Below are 19,708 nucleotides of genomic sequence, written 5' to 3'. Positions count from 1 at the left end.
ATTGAAGAGGTTTCGCAAATCTAAATAAGTTTTCAATGTTACATTGCTGAAAGCTCAATTGAGTTACATTGGGAGTGCCTTGCCCTAGACTAGATTTAACAGATACCTAAGTTTGTAATTTAATGGCATCCAAAGTCCCAACCTCTTGCCAATAAATAATGAAATCGCTATGAAATAGAATGCCCATGAACAGTTTTTTTTACGGAATTAACTCATCCGTTTTCCTCTACTGCTACAGAAAGGGCATCGTTCAAAAGACAAGCTTACCCTAACAAACATTCATGATTTTCATACAGTTTGCACAAATGGTTTTACAGTACTGTAACTATCCACACACCACCATTACCTGATGTAGTCATACAGGTCCATCCACTTCTCCCCCTTGGGCACTTTAAAGGTCATCTCCCGGGGCAACGGGGCCACGCCCTGTGCCAGGAGGCCCGTGTCGCGGGCGTCCTGCAGCGAGATGTCCGGCTCGTACTGCATGTCGCTTGTGAAAACATTCTTGACGTACATGTTGGCACAGAGGCGGACACTCTTCAAGTAGCGGTACTTGCAGTTAAGGTACATGGACAGGATGTACTGGAGGTCGAGAAGCAGCAACGTCCACTTGGAGCTCGGCGGGGCGGGGCCTTGGAGATCTGCAAAGAGGGAGGAGCCAAGATGTTGTTGCCTTGAGACCAACAAAGACAGATCTTTCACCAACATGCAACATGGCTTTCCTCACAAGCAGTAAGGGACCTTTTCTCACAGCTTCATCTACTGTATGTCTGGACGAAGTGCAGTAACCTTTGAACTCTAACGAACTTTCTACAATATACATTTGGGTTTGTATTATGGCTGGATGTCTCTCTTGATGCTGAGTTTTTATTTAGAAAAAAAAAAATTACCTGACCTATAAGCTTTTATTCTTTGCCCAAGATTATCTCCTATTTACACTTGACCTCCATCTTTGGCACACTAGTACCTACTAGTATTTATACTGTCAAACCAGAAATATTTGTGGCATGAAATTTATGTGAATTGCCCCTGACATTCCATGGATAATATGCTATGGGGAAGACAAGAACTTTCGCATGCACTTCAATTTCAATTCTGGTTTTACAGTTAATAACCTCTCTGGAAATAAAGCTGATATGAGAGAGAAGGCTCGATCAGACTGGCAAAAGATAGAGAAGTTTAAGATCGCAAAGTCTTTGTGATCATATGTCGTCTGGTCACACTGGCAGTCAAACTTCTCGATCTTTGGATCCAGAAGTTTGGGTCACTAGAGCGTGTGTGCAAGTAAAAGGAAAGAGTATGCTGTCTAATGGCTAGTTACTGTGATATGACAACGAATACCTCTGCATTACAATGGCCCTGCAAACAGGTGGAGGGCTGGCCATGTGACAAACTTTCAGCTTCTAGAAGTAACACTCGCAAAAAATCAAGAAGTTTGGAAAGGGTGGGAAAAATATCCCTTGTTGGGAGTTGAAAGTGGGAAGCTTTGCAAAAAGTTTGCAGTCACACAAACAAAAATTTGAGATCTTAAAGATCACGATCTTAAACTTCTCAATCTTTTGCAAGTCTGACCATGCCTAGAGAGGTAAAATAAACAAACATATGAACAAACTAAAGACAAACCTTTCCTAGCTGACTTTGCAGTGAGCCTCTCCACAGAGCCCTTTCCTGCAGGACAGACGAAAGGGAACTGCAGCCAGGTGGAAGTGGACTTGAACTCCTTGAAGAGGTTGGAGAAGGACAGCCGCACCACCAGGCCATCTTGGCTCGCAACGTCGACATGGGTGACAAAATACTGTGAAGAGACAAAAAGCACCAAGGCATGTATTGCATGTGGCCACAGAGTTTCCTGCGTAGGCAGCTCTGCATTACATTGAAGTGTCTTGGCAAACGCTAATTAATAGACAAATATACTCTTCTCTGTGAGGTCTGGTTAAAACCATGGGCAGAGGTGACTCCAAAAATAATAGCACTATTCTCTGAGGGGCGCAGCCCCACAGTGACTAGCACTAATGGAGGTACCGAGGCCTATAGTTTGAACAAGAAACTCGAAATTAGGCAGAGTACATTTGTTTTATATTTTGGATTTTAAATATTACACAAAACATGGGAAAAATGAGGCTAGAAGTTGTGAGATGGATGTGATGTTGTGGAGGGATCCTACAGTGATCATACACAGCAGGTGCAATGTCAAATTGCTTTGTGACATCTGACAATGTGACAGTATGAAGCAGCACACAATGCCATTCATAATTGATTTGTGACATCATTTCACATATAGTGTACTATTTGGAAAAAGTTGTCATAAAAATGATGTCATTTTCCAAATAGTATACCAAGGAGAGTGACACATGCTGTCAGACTGAAATGGTTGAAAATACATGTGTATATAATCCAGTGAAGTTCTCTCAACCAAACATTACTGACATTCACATACACACTCGTTCAAACACAATAAAAACATGTACACATCGATTCAACCATCCCATGCACTCATATTACATCTCTTACACACATAGCAGAATGTATCCACGTTTACAAGTCCTCCTACCTTGCCTGGAATGGGTCTGAAGAGGATATACAGGAACCTGCCTGTCAGTCCCAGGGACTGGGATGAGGTGCGGGGCAGCTGGATGTAGTTTCCAGCTGGTATGGAGCCGGTGATGCGGTACACTGTACACTTGAGTCCCTTGTCCTGATAACCATCATGAAGAGGTGGTGTATGTGATTGGAGTAGAAAGCATGATTATAACACACGCAGTATAAGTGAGAATTTGTGACACTGTGGAAATTTTCACGCATTTTGCGCAACCAGTAGCTAGTGTGAGAATAAAAGCATGCATATATTTTTGCAAGCCATATGTTGCAGTAATCAACGTCCTGATTCCGCGGAATTAAAAAAATACCAAATTCATCTTACATGGCCCAGCGCGAAAAATTACTCATGCCAACATATCCACTTATACAGTAATAGGGCAGAGGGTACTTAATGTATTTTCAACAAAACATGGAATCTCCTGAACTGACTTCTCTTTGCCGTTATTCCTTTTCTTTTGAAAATGTTAGAAAGCAAGTGCACCACAAGGCACAAAATACAAGGTCAGTTCATTATACTTGTACTCCTTTGTATATCTTGAGACTCCCTTCAAGCCAATTATCTCTTGTGTATGCACAATTATATAAACTTTGCAAGGCAAGGCATGTCTGCACAGCAAACAAGCACTGCACATTGCATGGATCAGGATAAATTATGCAGTTGACATAATTTATGCATGGTGTGCTGGTGGGCGTGTCTCCCAGACGACAGTTAACCCGTTGAGAACAGCGGATTCTGCTATAACATGCATTTCCCATAGACACCTGCCCGAGTATACTCGGGACTTGTCTTCAAAGGGTTAAGAGAAGTTAGAACGCTGAACCCACCATGACGGACATGACCTCTCCTTCTTTGGTTGCTTTCCTCCATTCTCCAATGTTCACATGCTTAAAGACATTCACGTATGGATGCTGCCACAGAGATGCTAGGAGAAAGAATAAGATTGGTTTATTTAACAGATGCTAAGATCTTGAAGGGAAGATAAATAGGGTACTGGGTACTGTACTGAATATATGAATGGAATAATGGCTGTACATTGTATAACAAGGATGCTCTAAACTGTACACTTATTATAAGAATTAGAGTAAAGCTGATTATAAAGTCAGTGTTTCTGTCCAAAAACAAGTCATTGCCTGAACTTATGTGACGTTTCTTGTAAGTTGTAGGGCATCTTTACCAAGAGTCATTGCAGCCAATCCACAATGTATTGTGACGTTTAATTGAAGGTTTAGTGGAAAAACCCGCACCAAGGTTCTGGTTGGACCTCCCATGCCAAAATTCAACACAAGTAGACCATCTACTGACTGTGCACAAAAGCATAGGTGGTATGTAGAACTATGTAGAAGGCGGTGGAATTTTGGACAGCACAGCGTAATGGTCGAACTATGGGCAGCTTGCCGTATTTGCTTTTACATTCAATATGCCATCATCTGATCAGAAAGGAAACAAAACTTATTTTTCAGGTACTTCTGCTGGCGGTTGGACACTAGTAAATGATACAAAGTGCAGTGCAGCTTTAGTATGAGATATTATCATTCTGCATCTGTAAGCTAGTGTAAAATGTTGACTCACATTAGAATTTATGTTTATGTTAAAATCTATGTTAGTAATCCCATTAGTATTGTTCCTTACAATGTCTCTAGAGACTAGACTCTAGACCAAGACTAGGTCTAGTATCTGACTATAGGATGAGAAAATCACGACACAGACATGCAGACTAGACTCTAAATAATATGAAGCTAGAAATTATAAACAGAAGTTTGCAAGACCCAAGAGTGTAATTTAACAATGTTAACAACTAACTAGATTGCGATTGTAGCCCTGTCGCTGTACACAAGTGTCGCAAGGCGTCTGGTTGGACAGGCTAGCACTAATTAACAACATGTCTCAAGCCAGGATTTAAATTCAAATTTAAACATGAAAATGGATCGACAATTCAAGCTGGTTAATAGTGTCTGCCTCAAGTTCTAGTGCATTTAGGGTAAAACCCCCAATATTCGGTCATTTAAGCTTTTCAACAATATTTTTAAAACTAAAATAATACATACATACCGGGTACATCATATCTACAGCAATGTATGTGAAATATATAAAATTTCTTTAATCTCAATTTACATTAATTTTGTTAAATATCTCACAGAATTGCACAAAATCCCAAAATATATCAACTTGGAAATCCCCCAGAATACGATCACCGCAACCAGTATTCCGTCACGCGATGTGCGCATTCAAAGTCAATGTGTGTTCACGCTTGGGATCACAGCAGCTGAAAAATGCACCGCGCACTACCTTGTTGGCACAAAATTGCATTGGGTATGTGGCGACGCCCGTTGGTGACCAAATACCGGGGAATCAGCACTTGCATTCAACCCTTGTACATTGAGTCACTGCATGTACGGAAATTTTGTTTTTCTTTTGCGTTTTTGATGAAACCATCACACTCCGACCTTGCGATAAGCAAAAAATCCCGCAAGAGAACGGCGTATTTCTCGATTTTTAGCGCTTTTTGGGTGACCCGTACTCTTAAAACTGGGCTTAATCCGCGCGCGCTATTGGAAAGTCGCGCCGATTCTGCACTTTTGATGGTGAAATTTGGGATTTTGGATGGATTTTTGGAGGGGGCTAAGTTGTGAATGAGTGTGCAAGTATGTGAATTGATGTGATTTGCGTGTGTTGTGACAGTAGAACTTACTGACTGGTGAGTATTGAAAAGTGACCAAATACTGGTACTCTTACCCTATAGGGGCCTACAAAGTCCACACCAACAACAGGTTTGAATTTAAAGTTTTCACGTCTTTCTCTGCTCTGCTCTGTTAATCTCACTTTCCTTTGTATTTCTACAGTGAGTTAACTGACTGTTGACCTACAGGTTATGTTACAGCTAGCCCGACCAGCCACAGTGCGAAATACAGCTACTGGGCTGTGTATAGATCTGTTTACAGCTACAGTTCATGTTCACATTACACAATTCACAACTTTAGCTGCTATGCAGAAGAGTCAGCGTTCAGCCCATGAACAGCTCCTCACATCTGCTCCCATATTTTGTTCTAATTTCTTGCTGTATCATCTTGGCCATAGCTTCAAAACTACACCAATGTTCTTGGTAAGGCATCTGGATCACGCTAGACTCTTGATGCAATTTCTAAGGATGTACCTGTCATGTCTGTGGACTTCATATTTTTTGCCATACCATGAGTCTACTTGGGTCAAGCACAGCCATGTTACAGCTTCTTCATGGGCATACCCATTGCTGATTACTCAAGCCTGAATGAACTAGCTTGGAATCCTATTGTGACCATCCACTGAAGCAGTTACAAAGTACTGAGACAATGGAGTCAATCAAGTATTCAACCCTTGTTCTGCTCCTTGGCATGCACCTGCTGAATGGGTGTACTTCAGAATGCTGGTCTCAACTGAGACAATCCCAGTACACTCTTACACCAGTGAAGTGGACACATTCTCAGGCAGTGAAACTTACACTGTACAAGTAAACTCTGTGGCGGTCAGATTCACTACTACCCCAAGTCTGATGCTTGTTTTCGAATCTCCATTCTTCGTGATGGCGACATCAATCCTAACCCTGGGCCTGTTGAGGATTTGTGCAGAGGTCAAGGCACGCAAACTAAAGACATCAGAGAGCATGTTACGCATACTTATCCCAGGCAGAAGCTGTATGATATCGGCCTCAAAGAGACATGTCATCAATGGCTTCCCCCTACATTATGGAGAACTCTCACTTCTCTTGGAATCTCGTACAAAAAGAAAACGAGACGGGGGAAAAAGCGGAAAGCAGCAACACCCATTACTCAATCTTCTGTCATACATGTAGCGTCTGAAGAGAGCAGCATTTCAACTGTACAATCTATGCCTCTACCATATTTGCCATGCTGCCACAAGGTAAGACCACCCCCAGCATCCATGATGCCCTCAACTTGCACGTCAGCCCAAAAGCCCTGTCACTTTGGCTTGTGGAATGCACGGTCGCTGAACAACAAAGTGGACATGTTCTGTGATGTGGTGATGGAGAGAAAACTTGATATTATTGTCATCACAGAAACATGGATGTCAGGGGATCATCGAGATGACCACACCATTGCAGGAATACTAAATGCACTACCCGATTATAGGCTGCACCATGTGCCAAGACAAACCAGGAAAGGAGGTGGCCTTGGTATTTGCCTCCGTAAGTCCTTCAAAGTTGTTTTCAACAAATCCAAAGTATTCGAGTCTTTTGAAATTATGGATTTGACATTTACCTGTTCGTTAAAGTGTTCATCTGTGCGTCTGGTAGTGATTTATAGGCCGCAAATGACAGCAAACAGATGCTCCACAATTACTAACTTTTTTCATGAGTTTTCAACACTCCTTGAAGAGCTGGCTACTTACCCTGGTCACGTTATGGTGTGTGGGGATTTTAACATTCATGTTGATGACGTCACAAGTTGCAGCACTATACTTCTTGATGATCTTGCTACGTCATTCAACCTCAACCAACTTGTTAGATCTCCAACCCATGATGCAGGCCATACATTGGATCTGATCCTGATACGTGCTTTGGATGATTTTGTTGTGGATGACAGTGTCACCGTCTCTAATCCCTTGCCTTCAGATCATGCTTTGGTTGAATGTAAGCTGAACATATCCAGGCCTCCGGCAGGGAAGATTGTCATAAAGACGCGTAAGCTTCGTGACATAGATCTGGAGGCATTTCGCTGCGACATTACAAAATCTGCACTGTTTCTTGCTCCATCCTCTGATCTAGCCGAATTAGTAAAACAGTATGATGATGTCCTTAGTGATATGCTGAACAAGCATTCACCTGAGATAATACAAACAATCACTGCTCGTCCACATGCTCCTTGGTATGATGATTCTCTCCGTGCAGCAAAGAAGGAACTTCGGAGCTGGGAACGGCTAAGAAATTCTCAGAATCTTGAAGTGTACAAACAAGTTTTTCGAGATCAGCGAGCTAGATACAAGGCTTTGTTGAACAAGAGAAGACGTGAATATCACAAGAAATCCTTCGAGGATTGCAACACTCGGCAAATGTTTCAAAAGTTCAGCAAACGTTCCTCGTCATCGTCCGACAAGGTTCTTCCATCCAAGTATGGTGGTGATTTACTTCACTTGGCTAACCAGTTTGTGCAATTCTTCTCTGAGAAAATTCAAAACATAAAGAATGAATTGGCAAAAGTGTCAAACAACCAGTCATCACTTTCATTTCCTTGTACATCACCACGTCCAAATAGCATCCATGCGACAGCATACGGACCAACCTTTGCAGAATTTCAACCCGTCACCGAGACAGCGGTAAGGAAACTGGTGTTGGCTTCACCATCTTCATCTTGCAACCAGGATCCAATACCCACATGGCTGTTGAAGAAATGTGTTAATGAGCTGACTCCAGTACTCACACGCATTATCAACCTTTCTCTGATGAGCGGCTGTTTTCCAGATTCCTTCAAGCATGCACAAGTTGATCCTCTTATTAAGAAACCAGGTTTAGATTCAGAAGTATTGGGAAATTACAGACCAATAGCAAAGCTTAAATTTGTTGCAAAGTTGGTAGAGCGAGCATGTGCCAATCAGATACATGCATATCTGGAATCAAATGAAATGTATGGAAGAGCACAATCAGCATACAGGAGAAATCACAGTGTTGAGACAGCTATGATACGTGTTTTTAATGACCTACTTCTTGCAGCAGACAGGGGCCAGGAGACACTGTTGGTGATGCTAGACTACTCGTCTGCATTTGACACTATTGACCATAACATCATGCTCCGCCGTCTGTCATCGACTTATGGAATTGTTGGTACTGCATTTGATTGGTTTCAGTCTTATTTTAGCAACCGAACGCAGAGTGTCTCAATCAATGGTACTGCATCTGCCCCTTATGTTCTCAAACAAGGGGTTCCTCAGGGTTCTGTCTTAGGACCACTGTGTTTCATAATGTACACAGCTCCCTTAGAGGATGTAATTGACAAGTGTGGCATAAGTAAAATTACATATGCTGATGATACTCAGATTTATCTTTCATTGCCAAAAAGCACCAATTCTGATGTAGCAGTTGGTCAGATTGAATCATGCTTAGGTAAAATTCAAGATTGGTCTTTGCAAAATGGTTTGAAATTGAATCTTGAGAAAACTGAAGTTGTGCATGTAAGATCTCGTAACAAGTCCTCAACAACTTTGTCCGTTAATGTTTGCGATACTCCTGTGCTGCCAATTTCTAAGGCACGTGACCTTGGTGTCATTATCCAAGATGATCTTAGTATGAAAACTCACATCAATAACATATGCAAATCTGCAGCCATAGGTCTACACAGGATTGGAAAATTGAGACACGTTCTCGATAAAGCAACTACAGAAAAACTGGTTCATGCGTTTATTTTTAGTCATTTGGATAATAATAATGGTTTGCTCATTGGAGTTCCAGACTCTCACCTGAAAGGACTCCAACGGATACAAAATTCAGCCGCAAGGCTTGTAACACGCAAAAGGAAATTTGATCATATAACTCCCATTCTTCGTAGTCTTCATTGGTTGCCCATAAGAGCTCGTATCAGGTTTAAGATTTTGACCCTTGTATTCAAATGTTTTCATGGAAATGCCCCTGCATATCTCAGTGAACTCATCAAGCCATATCATCCTGGTCGTAATCTGCGCTCAAAATCAAAAAATCTCCTCTCTGAAATAAGTGTCAAATCTAAGACATATGGTGATAGGTCTTTTGGAAAAATGGCACCCTCATTATGGAATAATCTCCCTCTCAGTGTTAGATGCATTACAGATTTTGATAAATTCAAATCTGTGTTAAAAACTCACCTTTTTGATAATTGTTGATTACATGTTTGAATAGAGAAATATGTGATACATTTTGTTTCATTATTTTGTACACGCATAGAGACTATCTTATGGTATTATGCATTTCTAAGAACTGACTATTATTATAAGAAGATCTTGGAGTAAATTATGACAAGAAGTTAGATTTTACTCATTATGTGGACTCAATCTGTACTGCAGCAAATTTTAAGATCGGAATTATTAACCGTACATTTTCTACTTTCAATGAAAAAGGGTTTATTCAACTGTACAAGTCTATTGTAAGACCGACTGTAGAATATTGTTCTTCAGTGTGGCATCCACATTGGAAGAAGAACTTTGTAGGCCCTCGGAAGTAGAGAATGTACAGCGTCAAGCTACTAGGAGCTAGACTGATACGTCCACTCAGACCTCTAATGTATGAAGCAAGACTTAATCACTTGAAATTGCCTTCATTGGCATATACAGATGGCATACTAGAGAGCCGATATGATACAGATTTTTAAGATTGTGATTCTTGTGAATGGGATCGATGATATGAAGTCTTCAGAGTTGTTTGAGTTCTCATTGGAGGGAGGACACATGGACCATGGTCATAAATTCAAGTTGACCGAAAGATCGGTCTGTATCTGTCCGTCGGGGAATGTTCCGCGGAGACTGCGTCTGGCTTCACGGATCCCCTCCGTATACAGACCGAAGTCAATGATCCCAGCTCCTGTGTGGAGCAACGCGCACAGATCAAACGTTACGATAAACCAAATTTCAGACAGCTTTTTTACATTCAAACAAGTTTGACATGACATGACACATTATGCAGCAATATTTGGGGTTAATTTCTCACATTTTGCAATCGAAATACTCACAGTAACGCGGTTATAATGCAGAAATTTTATCCATATCACAACATCGCCGTTCGCTAGCCGTAGGTCGCCATTTTGAATCTGTAAACCAATCACATGCGAGGTACTTTATTTAGTAAAAAAAACACGTAGAAACTACCTCGCATGTGATTGGCTAATAGATTCATACTGTACGTTTCTGCAGTTTGAACGCGACGACGCGACGGGCTGGTTGATGTGTGTTTTGCGTTGAAAATTCTACCGAAATATTGGATTATTCATTAATCTGGTGAGTGTAGTCTATTCTTGAATAGTTGATTTAACTATTATCAAGCTTAAATTTGCCGACCTAGGGCCGTGAATTAGACGCAATCGAGAAGGGTGAGGTACCTCACCAATTTTCCATAGAGACAGTGGTTAAGAACATCCACACAGCAATGGGTAGGGTGGAACATCCTATTACCGGACGCTTTTCTTTGTGGCTTTGAATTCCGTACTCATAGAATGAAATTTCGGCTAAAAACAACACCACTTATTCACAGACTCATGGAAATTACGAATTCAGCCAACTTACGTCATTTCTTCGTTCCAGTTTTTAGAAAATATGCTTCAAACATACCCCTCTAAAAATAGTGGTTTTTTGCGCCGTGCAAAATTGCATTGTATTACCGGACGCTATTTTCGTAATCGAATAATCGAGGTCTTTCTCACCTAATCCTTGCACCAGAATCACAATTCATCCCACAAATCACCGTACACATTCTCACCGAGCGGATGACACACAAAAAAATCTGCAAATGAAGCTCAAATTTCGTATGTTACAGTAAAATGTCTGTCTTGACCATTTCGAACAGTTCACGCAATAAAACCTTGTGAGAAATCGACAACTGGTTAGAGTATACGTGCTTTGTCTATGGGAGCTGCACGCGCGGGTGATGAGTTGCGTGCCCCTTTAGCGCACAACTATTCCGCATCGTTCGCGTTTGAGGACGATAGCTACAATTTTTCCGATATTGATCAGTGAACTTTTGGTTCTAATAGAATCTTCAGCATTTTTCCTGTATGTGACTGTGAGTGGGATTTCATAGAATTTCAGTCGCGAAATGTGATTCAAACATGCATAAATATTAACTATAAACGAGGTGCGGGTCACTCAACTATAAATTTGAGGTAAAATGTGAATTTTTTCGTGTTTTTACATTTTTATGTGGCGTTTTTTGCGATTTCGGTCCACACAAAGTTCTGTGAGGCTAATCTACGAAGTCTCGCGCGTACAGAATGTCATTAGTACGCAAAAATGTGCGTGTCCGGTAATACCATGGTGTCCGGTGACACCATGCTTGCCCCTACTACAACCTTCCGTCTGTCTACGGAGGACAGCGTTAATGGCAAAATACAAAAGAGTCCTCCGGACAGACGGATCTTTCTGTCTAAAATTCAAGATACTGAAGTCGAGTGAAGAAACATGTAAAGTCCAAAGTGAGACAGTGCTCTTTCTCTCAGAGAGTGATAGTGAGTGGATAAAATAAGTTGCCACCATTTGTAGCTGAGAGCCCATCTGTAAACAATTTCAAGTCTAACTGAAGTTAGACTAGACTAGACTCTAGAATCACTCGTTCTGGGCTGGAGTCACGACAAGAACAAACGAAATACAGCCCCGAAGCGGGGGGCATTTCTTTGTCCATGTAATACGATTTCTGCACAGCGCCCAACAAAAAGTTATTAATCGCATCTAGACGACACCGAGGGGCAAATAAGTTGTGATTAACTTTATACCCACATCCGGCGCATCCAATGTAACTAGACTCAAGAAGTCTATATCATGCAAATCTCACTCACTTCGACCGTCGTATCCCTACAGTCCCACATATTTGTATCCGTGTTTGCTCTCCAAATTAGTGCAATTACTCTTCTTCGGAAAAATCAACCTTATGAAAGAAATCTATATTATACTTACATTTAGACATTATGGACTGTGTGCTTCAGACTGAGATAATAGTCATGAAAACAGGCTCATAAAGGACTCATGACGAGACGTCAAATAGGTAATTTTACTCGACGTTGTTGAGAGTTTCGGTTTGAAGGAGTTTGTCTTTCAGCGCCATTTCAGTGTTTTGCAATGCTGCCCTCATCGTTGAGAAGCGGACAATAGAGAATGTGTCGACAACATTGCTGTTCTCGTTCTGGCTGATGTTGTTCTTGTTGTTAATGTGGACACAAAACATTTTACTATCTTTACAATAAATGCCCGTTTCCTCGACTTTATACTGACATGAATTGACGGTGACATCATTCCACCATTTCCTGACAGAGCTAAGTCAAGTGCTCTTTCACTATGCCAGAAAAGAATTATAGGCTGCATTATGCTAAGTTTATGTTTCCTAGTTTTCCAGTGACCTCATGAACCGCAACGGATTGCAGTCTTCCCAAATCCAGCGATGGCGGCACCATTACTTTTATGAATAATTATTCGCAATAATTGAAATTATTGTACAATTTTCCTCTCCAGCTCTTGGGTGGAACTCTCGAAACGTTTTCTGGTGCCTTTTTTTTTTTTTTTTGTCTTTGATATTTGTATTGTTGTTGTTGATACTGTTGCTGTTTCTTTTCCTTATTTTATTTTTTTCTTTTTGCTAAAAGGTAGGTACTGGTAGTTGAGGCCGCAGCACCCCTTCCCGTTCCGCGGCCCCTGCATGATAGCCTTTAGTGTTTTCTTTCTGTTTGCTCATCAATTTAAGCAGGGTTTCTTTGTGACAAACTTCGTTTTTCTTTGAATTCCCCACGCTGTATTTTGCTCTCACTTCAAGTTTCAAACCGTGTTCATTCGTCCGACAAAATTACAATGACCATTCCGAGTCAGTTCTTCTGCAATGAAAGTCAGTTCTTCTGCAATGAAAGACGACTATTCCGTACACGGCTCTTTTGTATGTGTGTGTGTGTGTGGGGGGGGGGGGGACGGGAATTGGGTGTGAAGTGTGCGTGTGTGCGTGGCTTTGTGGACGGGAGATTTTGACACGGGTTGCAGGATATCAGGGCCCCGTCTTATAAAGACTTGTGATTGATTCAAATAGCTTCAAATCAATCGCAACTTTACGATTGAATGCAAATCCATCTTATAAAAAAAGTTATGACTGAAATTAAGACGGAGAACTGCAATCAATCAATCAATCACAGGTTGCGATTGATTGCAGCTTTCGATAGATTTGTGATTGATTGATTTCTATCACAAGTTTTATAAGACAGGGCCTTGGTCTTGGTTTGAACGTCAGCATAGAGCTCCAAAGACATGGAAATACGAGGCAGGGCATCTTTCGTTCTGCATGCATTACGATCGTCATATCTGCAGCGTTACCTAGACTAGCCCCTCGCTATAGTCAAAATGATAAAAAAAAATAATGTTACCTTTTTTTTCATGTCCCGCTACTTGATAGGAATCATCAGTTATTCGAAATATAGACATACTAAGACATCATCGGGTTGCAACAAAACCATTATAGATTTCCAATATAATCCTTGCGTATCTCTGGCGTCCGTGAAATAAATTGCAATTAATTACAGTTGGTACAACCAGTTACACCTGTTTCTCTCCAGCAGTATGTTATACAAAATTTGTTTATTACTAGTGTATATGTATGTATATATATAAATATTCACTTTGAAAGTCAGTCTGCCTGAAGATCGCCACAGCGTGAAACCGTCGGTAGCGGACAGGACGCCAAAGCACAGGTACATAGGTATATGTTTATATAAATACATATATATTGCATTAGATCCGTTTCGGAAACAGTGATATATGTATCAGCTCTCATATCCTCTCACTTTTCTGTACTTTCGACATCTAGCCTAATACGATTTTAGGTGATGACACACCTCACACTTATCATATTCATTTATCCGTGTCCGAAGCCCTGAATGCATAAAATTAAGCCAGCAAATATAACCATGCATTATAGTCTTGTCTGCTTTGTACTTCAGCATATCTTTTCTGATGAAGATCAATTTCGGGTTATAACATCTCACAAGTGGCACGACGTTCTTTGCTGAAACGACATCCAAGAAGTCTATCATATTGTACTGCGAGTCAACAGATTTTCGTATTTTCACAAAGACATAAAATCGATGGCATACAAAAGCAACGTTGGACTTTATACTACGCGGCAAATATGTGTTTTCCATTCCAGGGACCACATAGAGAAGGTTATGAAAACATGCAAGTCTTCAAAATTACGTTATCACTGTCTGATTGTTAGACGGTCTTCTGTCGTGTCTGTAATGTTGAACGCACCTATCACATTTTGTGGACATGACATGAGCACATCAGACCGATAAACTAACCGATCAATCATCTTTAATTTCACCGAACATCAAGATAAGAAAGGAATATACATTTTCTTACAAACGGCGAGGACAACGTCATAAAGAATGGAGAAAAAGAAATCGAGGAGAACTAGCTCTTTAGGGAGTCACACTCCACTGGACATGAATTCACAGGCAAGAGGCAGTAAGTGTCATCCTGAGTTCAACGCAGCTTGAATTCAATGAAACCAAAATTCGAGTTTCCATTACTATAGACGTGCAGTGAATCATCGCATACCATTGGTAACATAAGGAAGTTCAGGAGATTGGAGTCGCAACTGGCTAATTCCAGTTTCGATGCCGCCTACCATGCACTAAAAAAAGAGAAAAAGAATAGTTAAAGTATATGGTCAAACTGGATCTGCCTCACAGACAGGATTCATATATCATAGATTGCAGAATGATCCAACATCATGGTAGAGTTCAAAACGAATCTTCCGATTGCTCAGAAAGATGGCGGCTTTAAACATCGAGCATATACTTGTGAAAGTCTTTTTGCGCATCAATAGAATGATTATAGCCATTTGGAACGCCAGCTCTTTAAACTCCGTGCACATTACCATCTTGGTCCTTTGCTACGACGTGCAAAGACCACCGGCCTCAGTTTCGGAGATGGAGAGAGAAGGAGAGAGAGGGGGACTCTAGTGGAGTGTAGCAATCTAACTCATCAGAGCCACGAATAATGACGATAATTACAATTAGACAGAATACTCAAAAATAATGATTAAAGTGTTCTGACATTGTGTGTTTGGAAAGTTTGATCTGTTTGAATGCCAATCCAGTGAAGTCTGGATGTCGATAGCGACCACTGAATGGGAAGGATAGGTTAACGTCCTTCATTTTAGAGAGGGTTTGGCATGGAAGGCAGGTTTACGGAAAATTTGTTTTTTTTTCACATAGAACAAGCTGATAACGCAATAATATTATGTGAGTATCACGCAATCATGATAATAGACGTATAACACAAAAGGCATTGATGCATTATTAAATGTACAATATTAAGAAACATAATGAAATGCGTAAACATGGTAAACGCCACACGAGAGCTTTGCCAGATTTCGGGGGCTTGTGACTAATCGATTGAACGATTGTAATTAATTATTCCTCGCTATGTTAGAAAATAATACTTTTTTTATCATTTTGATGTAAAACAAAATAATGAACAACTGGAACTGCTATACACGATAAAGCGACTTTAAATGTCATTTTCTTGTTTGTATTTCATTTTTGTGTTTCAATATCTAACCTTTGTGCTGTTGCATTAATTTGTACCGATAAATTCCATGTTGCATTGTAGCGTGTATATTTTTTTGTTGCTTATAATAAACATATTCAATAAATTTGTTTGTGCAGTATCATGCTATACTTTCATTTAAGAAAATAACATACACGATCAGTGCCTGGCCATGTACGAGTATTCCCTGGATAGAGAAATAAAAGCAAAATATAATAACAACATGATAAACAAGCATTGTATAAACACTTAGGCCCAAGTACAGTGGGTAAATATGAAGATAATAAACAGATAATAACTTATAAGTATCAATCACATGAATTTTATTATCAGATTTGTAGTCTCTGGAGAACCATTCAAGCTTTATTTTCCTACTGCGTACTTTAAAAAGAAGGAAAATAAACTGTTATGATCCCTTCGTACAGGCAGTTGGCTTATGATGGCAAGGAGTTATGAGCTGTAACGAGGCCTGACCAGCAGCTGCCAAAGGATGGCGCTGATGCAGTTTTCGTGGTGCAGTTCCTTCGCGCAATATCGTATGAATAAGAAAAAACAAACAAATAAACATAGACTTTAAATAAAGATGAACTATGTATAGCCCATGGTTCAAAATTGTGTGAGTCATAATTATTAACATGACTTATTTTCATGGCATTTTATGCTCTGTTTAGCATGCAATTGAGAGAGAGAGAAATAGTAAAAGAGAGATAAATACCACAACTCTCAGAATAGAAAAATCCCCCAAAAATAAAATAACACATAAAATCAGTTAATTGGTTCCTGAAATTGACGAGTGTAATCATTACTGTTGTAGCAGATTGTGCAATATGCCGATACACTGCCCCTGCGTACATTGTATACGGCAACCTTTACAGTAAAACGCTAGGCATGGCTCTTCTTTCGTGTCTGGCCGAAAGCGTATCTGTGTGTGTGTGTGGGGGGGGGGGGGGGGGTTAGGAAGGCTCTGCACCCAATTTTCTGTCCCTGTCCCGCAGCTCCTGACAAATAATAACATTAACCGATTAGAAGCAATATAATTGTGTTAGTTTTTTCAGGTACATGTACGTATAAACCTATAAAATATATACGAAAATCAGAGGGTTATATATCAATGAAAATTGTGCAATGGAAGCGCATACCACTAGTTTTTGTCCCAGTTTTACTAGCATGATTTGATATTTTGATCTCTTTTTTTGGCCGCTGAAGCCCCTTGTATATATGATTGCATGTTAGTAATATGCCTACTAGTTGACATGTCCAGGTATCTTCTGTTAAAGGGACTGTACAGTATACTGGTTGAGGTGAGGATTCAGATTTTTTGTGTGTGTGTGTGAGATAATGAGAAACCTCTTAAGAAATATGAAAGCGCGTGTAATTTCAAGAAGGATTCAACGTTTATTTGATGAAAATTGGCTGAGATATAAAAAATGCGATCTTCAAAAAATTGACAGGCCATGACTTTTATTAGTATCCCTTTGTTTTACCTCATTTTTAGATATCTAAGTCATTTCAAAACCGATTTTCATCAAATAAAACTTTTAATTCCCCTTAAAATTGTATGCTCCCCTCAACATTATTTTCATAGAGTTGTTTCTAAATATCTGGCAAAACAGTACAAGCTGAATCCTCACCTCAACCATCGATACAGTCCCTTTAAAGTTAGATAGTAAGCAGATCAATTGCGACGATTGTAACTTGCCTTGCAGTTGTTTTGTAGATGGGTGCTGTGCCTGTAAATGGTCAAGGAGTCTGATTCTCCTATCATAAAACCTGTTCTTTTCCGTCGTTTCTTCCTCTTCTGAAAAGAGCTGGGTAGACTTCGAACCCTTGTCATCCGCTAATCAACCTTAAAATTTTCACCTTGGATTTTTGTGTATAGAATGTGTGTATTACTTGGGGCTCGGTGTGTATGTTTGTGTGTGTGATTGTGTGCATTGTGTGTACATAATAATACAACCTAATTGCGTGGTCCAAAGTGCTCTCAAGCGTTGGAATATTTGCACGTGTGTGCGACTGTGTGGTATTCACAATTGCATAGGCCTTGATATAATGGTCTTTGATTCAGCGTTGAAGGTAACCAGAGCTGCCGGTTAACATATCATTCTGTCCTCACGCTTTTACGTTTGTATAAAAGTCTTCACGCTTTTAGGGTAAAAGTTACCTGCTGACCCCTACAGAGAAGTGGGCATTCGATGCGCGCGCAGTGCATTATTTAGTATAAAACGAGATCCCATGGCCCAGGGATTTTGGATCCCCTGGATTTTGGATATTACCGCGATGTATTGCAAACCGCTCGTTCATTGTGTCACATCTTACCATCTGTCATTCATCGTCCTTCACTACTAAGTACCAGCACTCATCTAGGCTGTATAGCTTCCAAATACAGATATTCTGTCGATGTCCGTGAGATAATTTTCGCGCCTTCTGTTTGGGTTTTTTTTTCACACTGCAGAGCAGTATAAAGGATCATACCCGCCGTAGCTCTGCTGTAATCGGGGATAGTAATGGCGACGGACGTACCAGCTGATGATCGTGCAGAACATGCATCCTCTTGTGGCGCCACCATGAGCCGCAGCATCAGCGAAGCTGACCGTAGAAACAGCGGGGAAGAGAGCGGCGTAGAATACGGCGTCGTGATTCGCGAACCCTATTCTGGTTCTGACATCCATTCGCAGCAACGTACACTAAGGCCGCACGCCAGTGGCAAAGACAAATCAGACTCTACCGACGAAATGAAGGATGATGAAAAGACAGCCCTACTGCAAAAAACGCCCGGGTTACATCAGGCCTCGGGGTCAGTTGCATGCGTGTTTGGCCAAAGTGACTCGGCCTCCTCTGGCATGTGTCTCGCTGGACAAGTTTTGCAAAAGCTGGGATGTGCATTGCAGCCTCGCCTTATGGGCCGGCTAGGAGAGGTGCCAGCGACTTGGAGGGTGGAAGTGCTCGATAAATCTGAGGAGACTTAGCTAGCCACGCTTTGTGATAATTATTGTGCTCTTTGGATCATCATCTCGCGCTGAGATGGTGCATGCATCATCCATTTCGTTCGTGTCGAAGATGGAGCCATCTCAGGGTGAGAAGAATTCACTATATACCCTGTGGAAAAGCGAGGTCTTTATCACTCAGGGAGGAGAAGTTAAAGTTCACAGCGATTTGGACATGAAGATTTCATAATCACACTCAGACAAATGACGAATTGATGGGTATATGATATCATATTCATGCAGATCCTCTTTCATCAAAAGGACCTAGCTTAACTCTTTCTGTGATAACAAATCAAAACTGTGCTCAAATTTCCTAAACATGCCTTTTAATGTGGACAATGAATTAATGTGGTGTGCAGAGAGTTGATACGACGTGAAAACAGTCACGACCTATATCATTAGTGATGGTGCTGTGGCCATGGACGTATAGGTCATTACTGTAACTCATCTGTGTTGTTTGAGTGTCCAGCTGTACTTCAGGGAGGTAATTCCCTTCGAGAAAAAAAATATCGTGGTATCAAGCGCATCACCGTATGGAAAGTTATATTTGATGGTACACGTAGAATATACTCAAGTGCTGTCGACGACCTGAAAAGAATAGCTGTGGGTTCGCTGATCATGAATATGTAGAGAAGGGTGATTAATACCGCAGAAAGTGATGATACATCAACTCTGTTTGAATTCTGTCAAGAAAAGTGGTTAATAATGCCACGCACGACGTGGCAAAACAGTCAGGTGAACTAGTCTGTGTGGTGTAAATTGCTAGAATGTCGGGCACTCCTGCTGTCTGTAAGGTACGACGTTTAGTACTTGTTACCACATTTTTAAAAAGAGAAGAAAAATACTCTTAATGTTTGAATGACTGGTACATACA

The 19,708-nt window shown here is 40.7% G+C and overlaps 1 protein-coding gene across 1 annotated transcript in view; it reads right to left on the bottom strand.

Annotated features, from left to right (window-relative positions):
* LOC139735442 (WD repeat-containing protein 90-like) overlaps positions 1-12,347 on the bottom strand; it is a 61,917-nt gene extending 49,570 nt beyond the window's left edge. Inside the window, exons 1-5 of the mRNA XM_071646194.1 lie at positions 12,218-12,347; positions 3,424-3,521; positions 2,552-2,695; positions 1,624-1,795; positions 347-641 (exon numbers count right to left, since the gene is read on the bottom strand). Coding sequence (XP_071502295.1) covers positions 347-641; positions 1,624-1,795; positions 2,552-2,695; positions 3,424-3,521; positions 12,218-12,227 — 719 coding nt within the window. The 5' untranslated portion in view covers positions 12,228-12,347. The remainder of the gene's footprint in view (positions 1-346; positions 642-1,623; positions 1,796-2,551; positions 2,696-3,423; positions 3,522-12,217) is intronic.
* Positions 12,348-19,708: the final 7,361 nt, after the last annotated feature.

This window comes from Diadema antillarum, unplaced genomic scaffold (genome assembly GCF_040938485.1).
Source record: "Diadema antillarum isolate AM-2024a unplaced genomic scaffold, OU_Dant_1.0 seq00000578_RagTag, whole genome shotgun sequence".
NCBI lineage: Eukaryota > Metazoa > Echinodermata > Echinoidea > Diadematoida > Diadematidae > Diadema > Diadema antillarum.
Note: the sequence above shows the minus strand (reverse complement) of the source record. Positions and strands in the feature narration are given on the sequence as shown.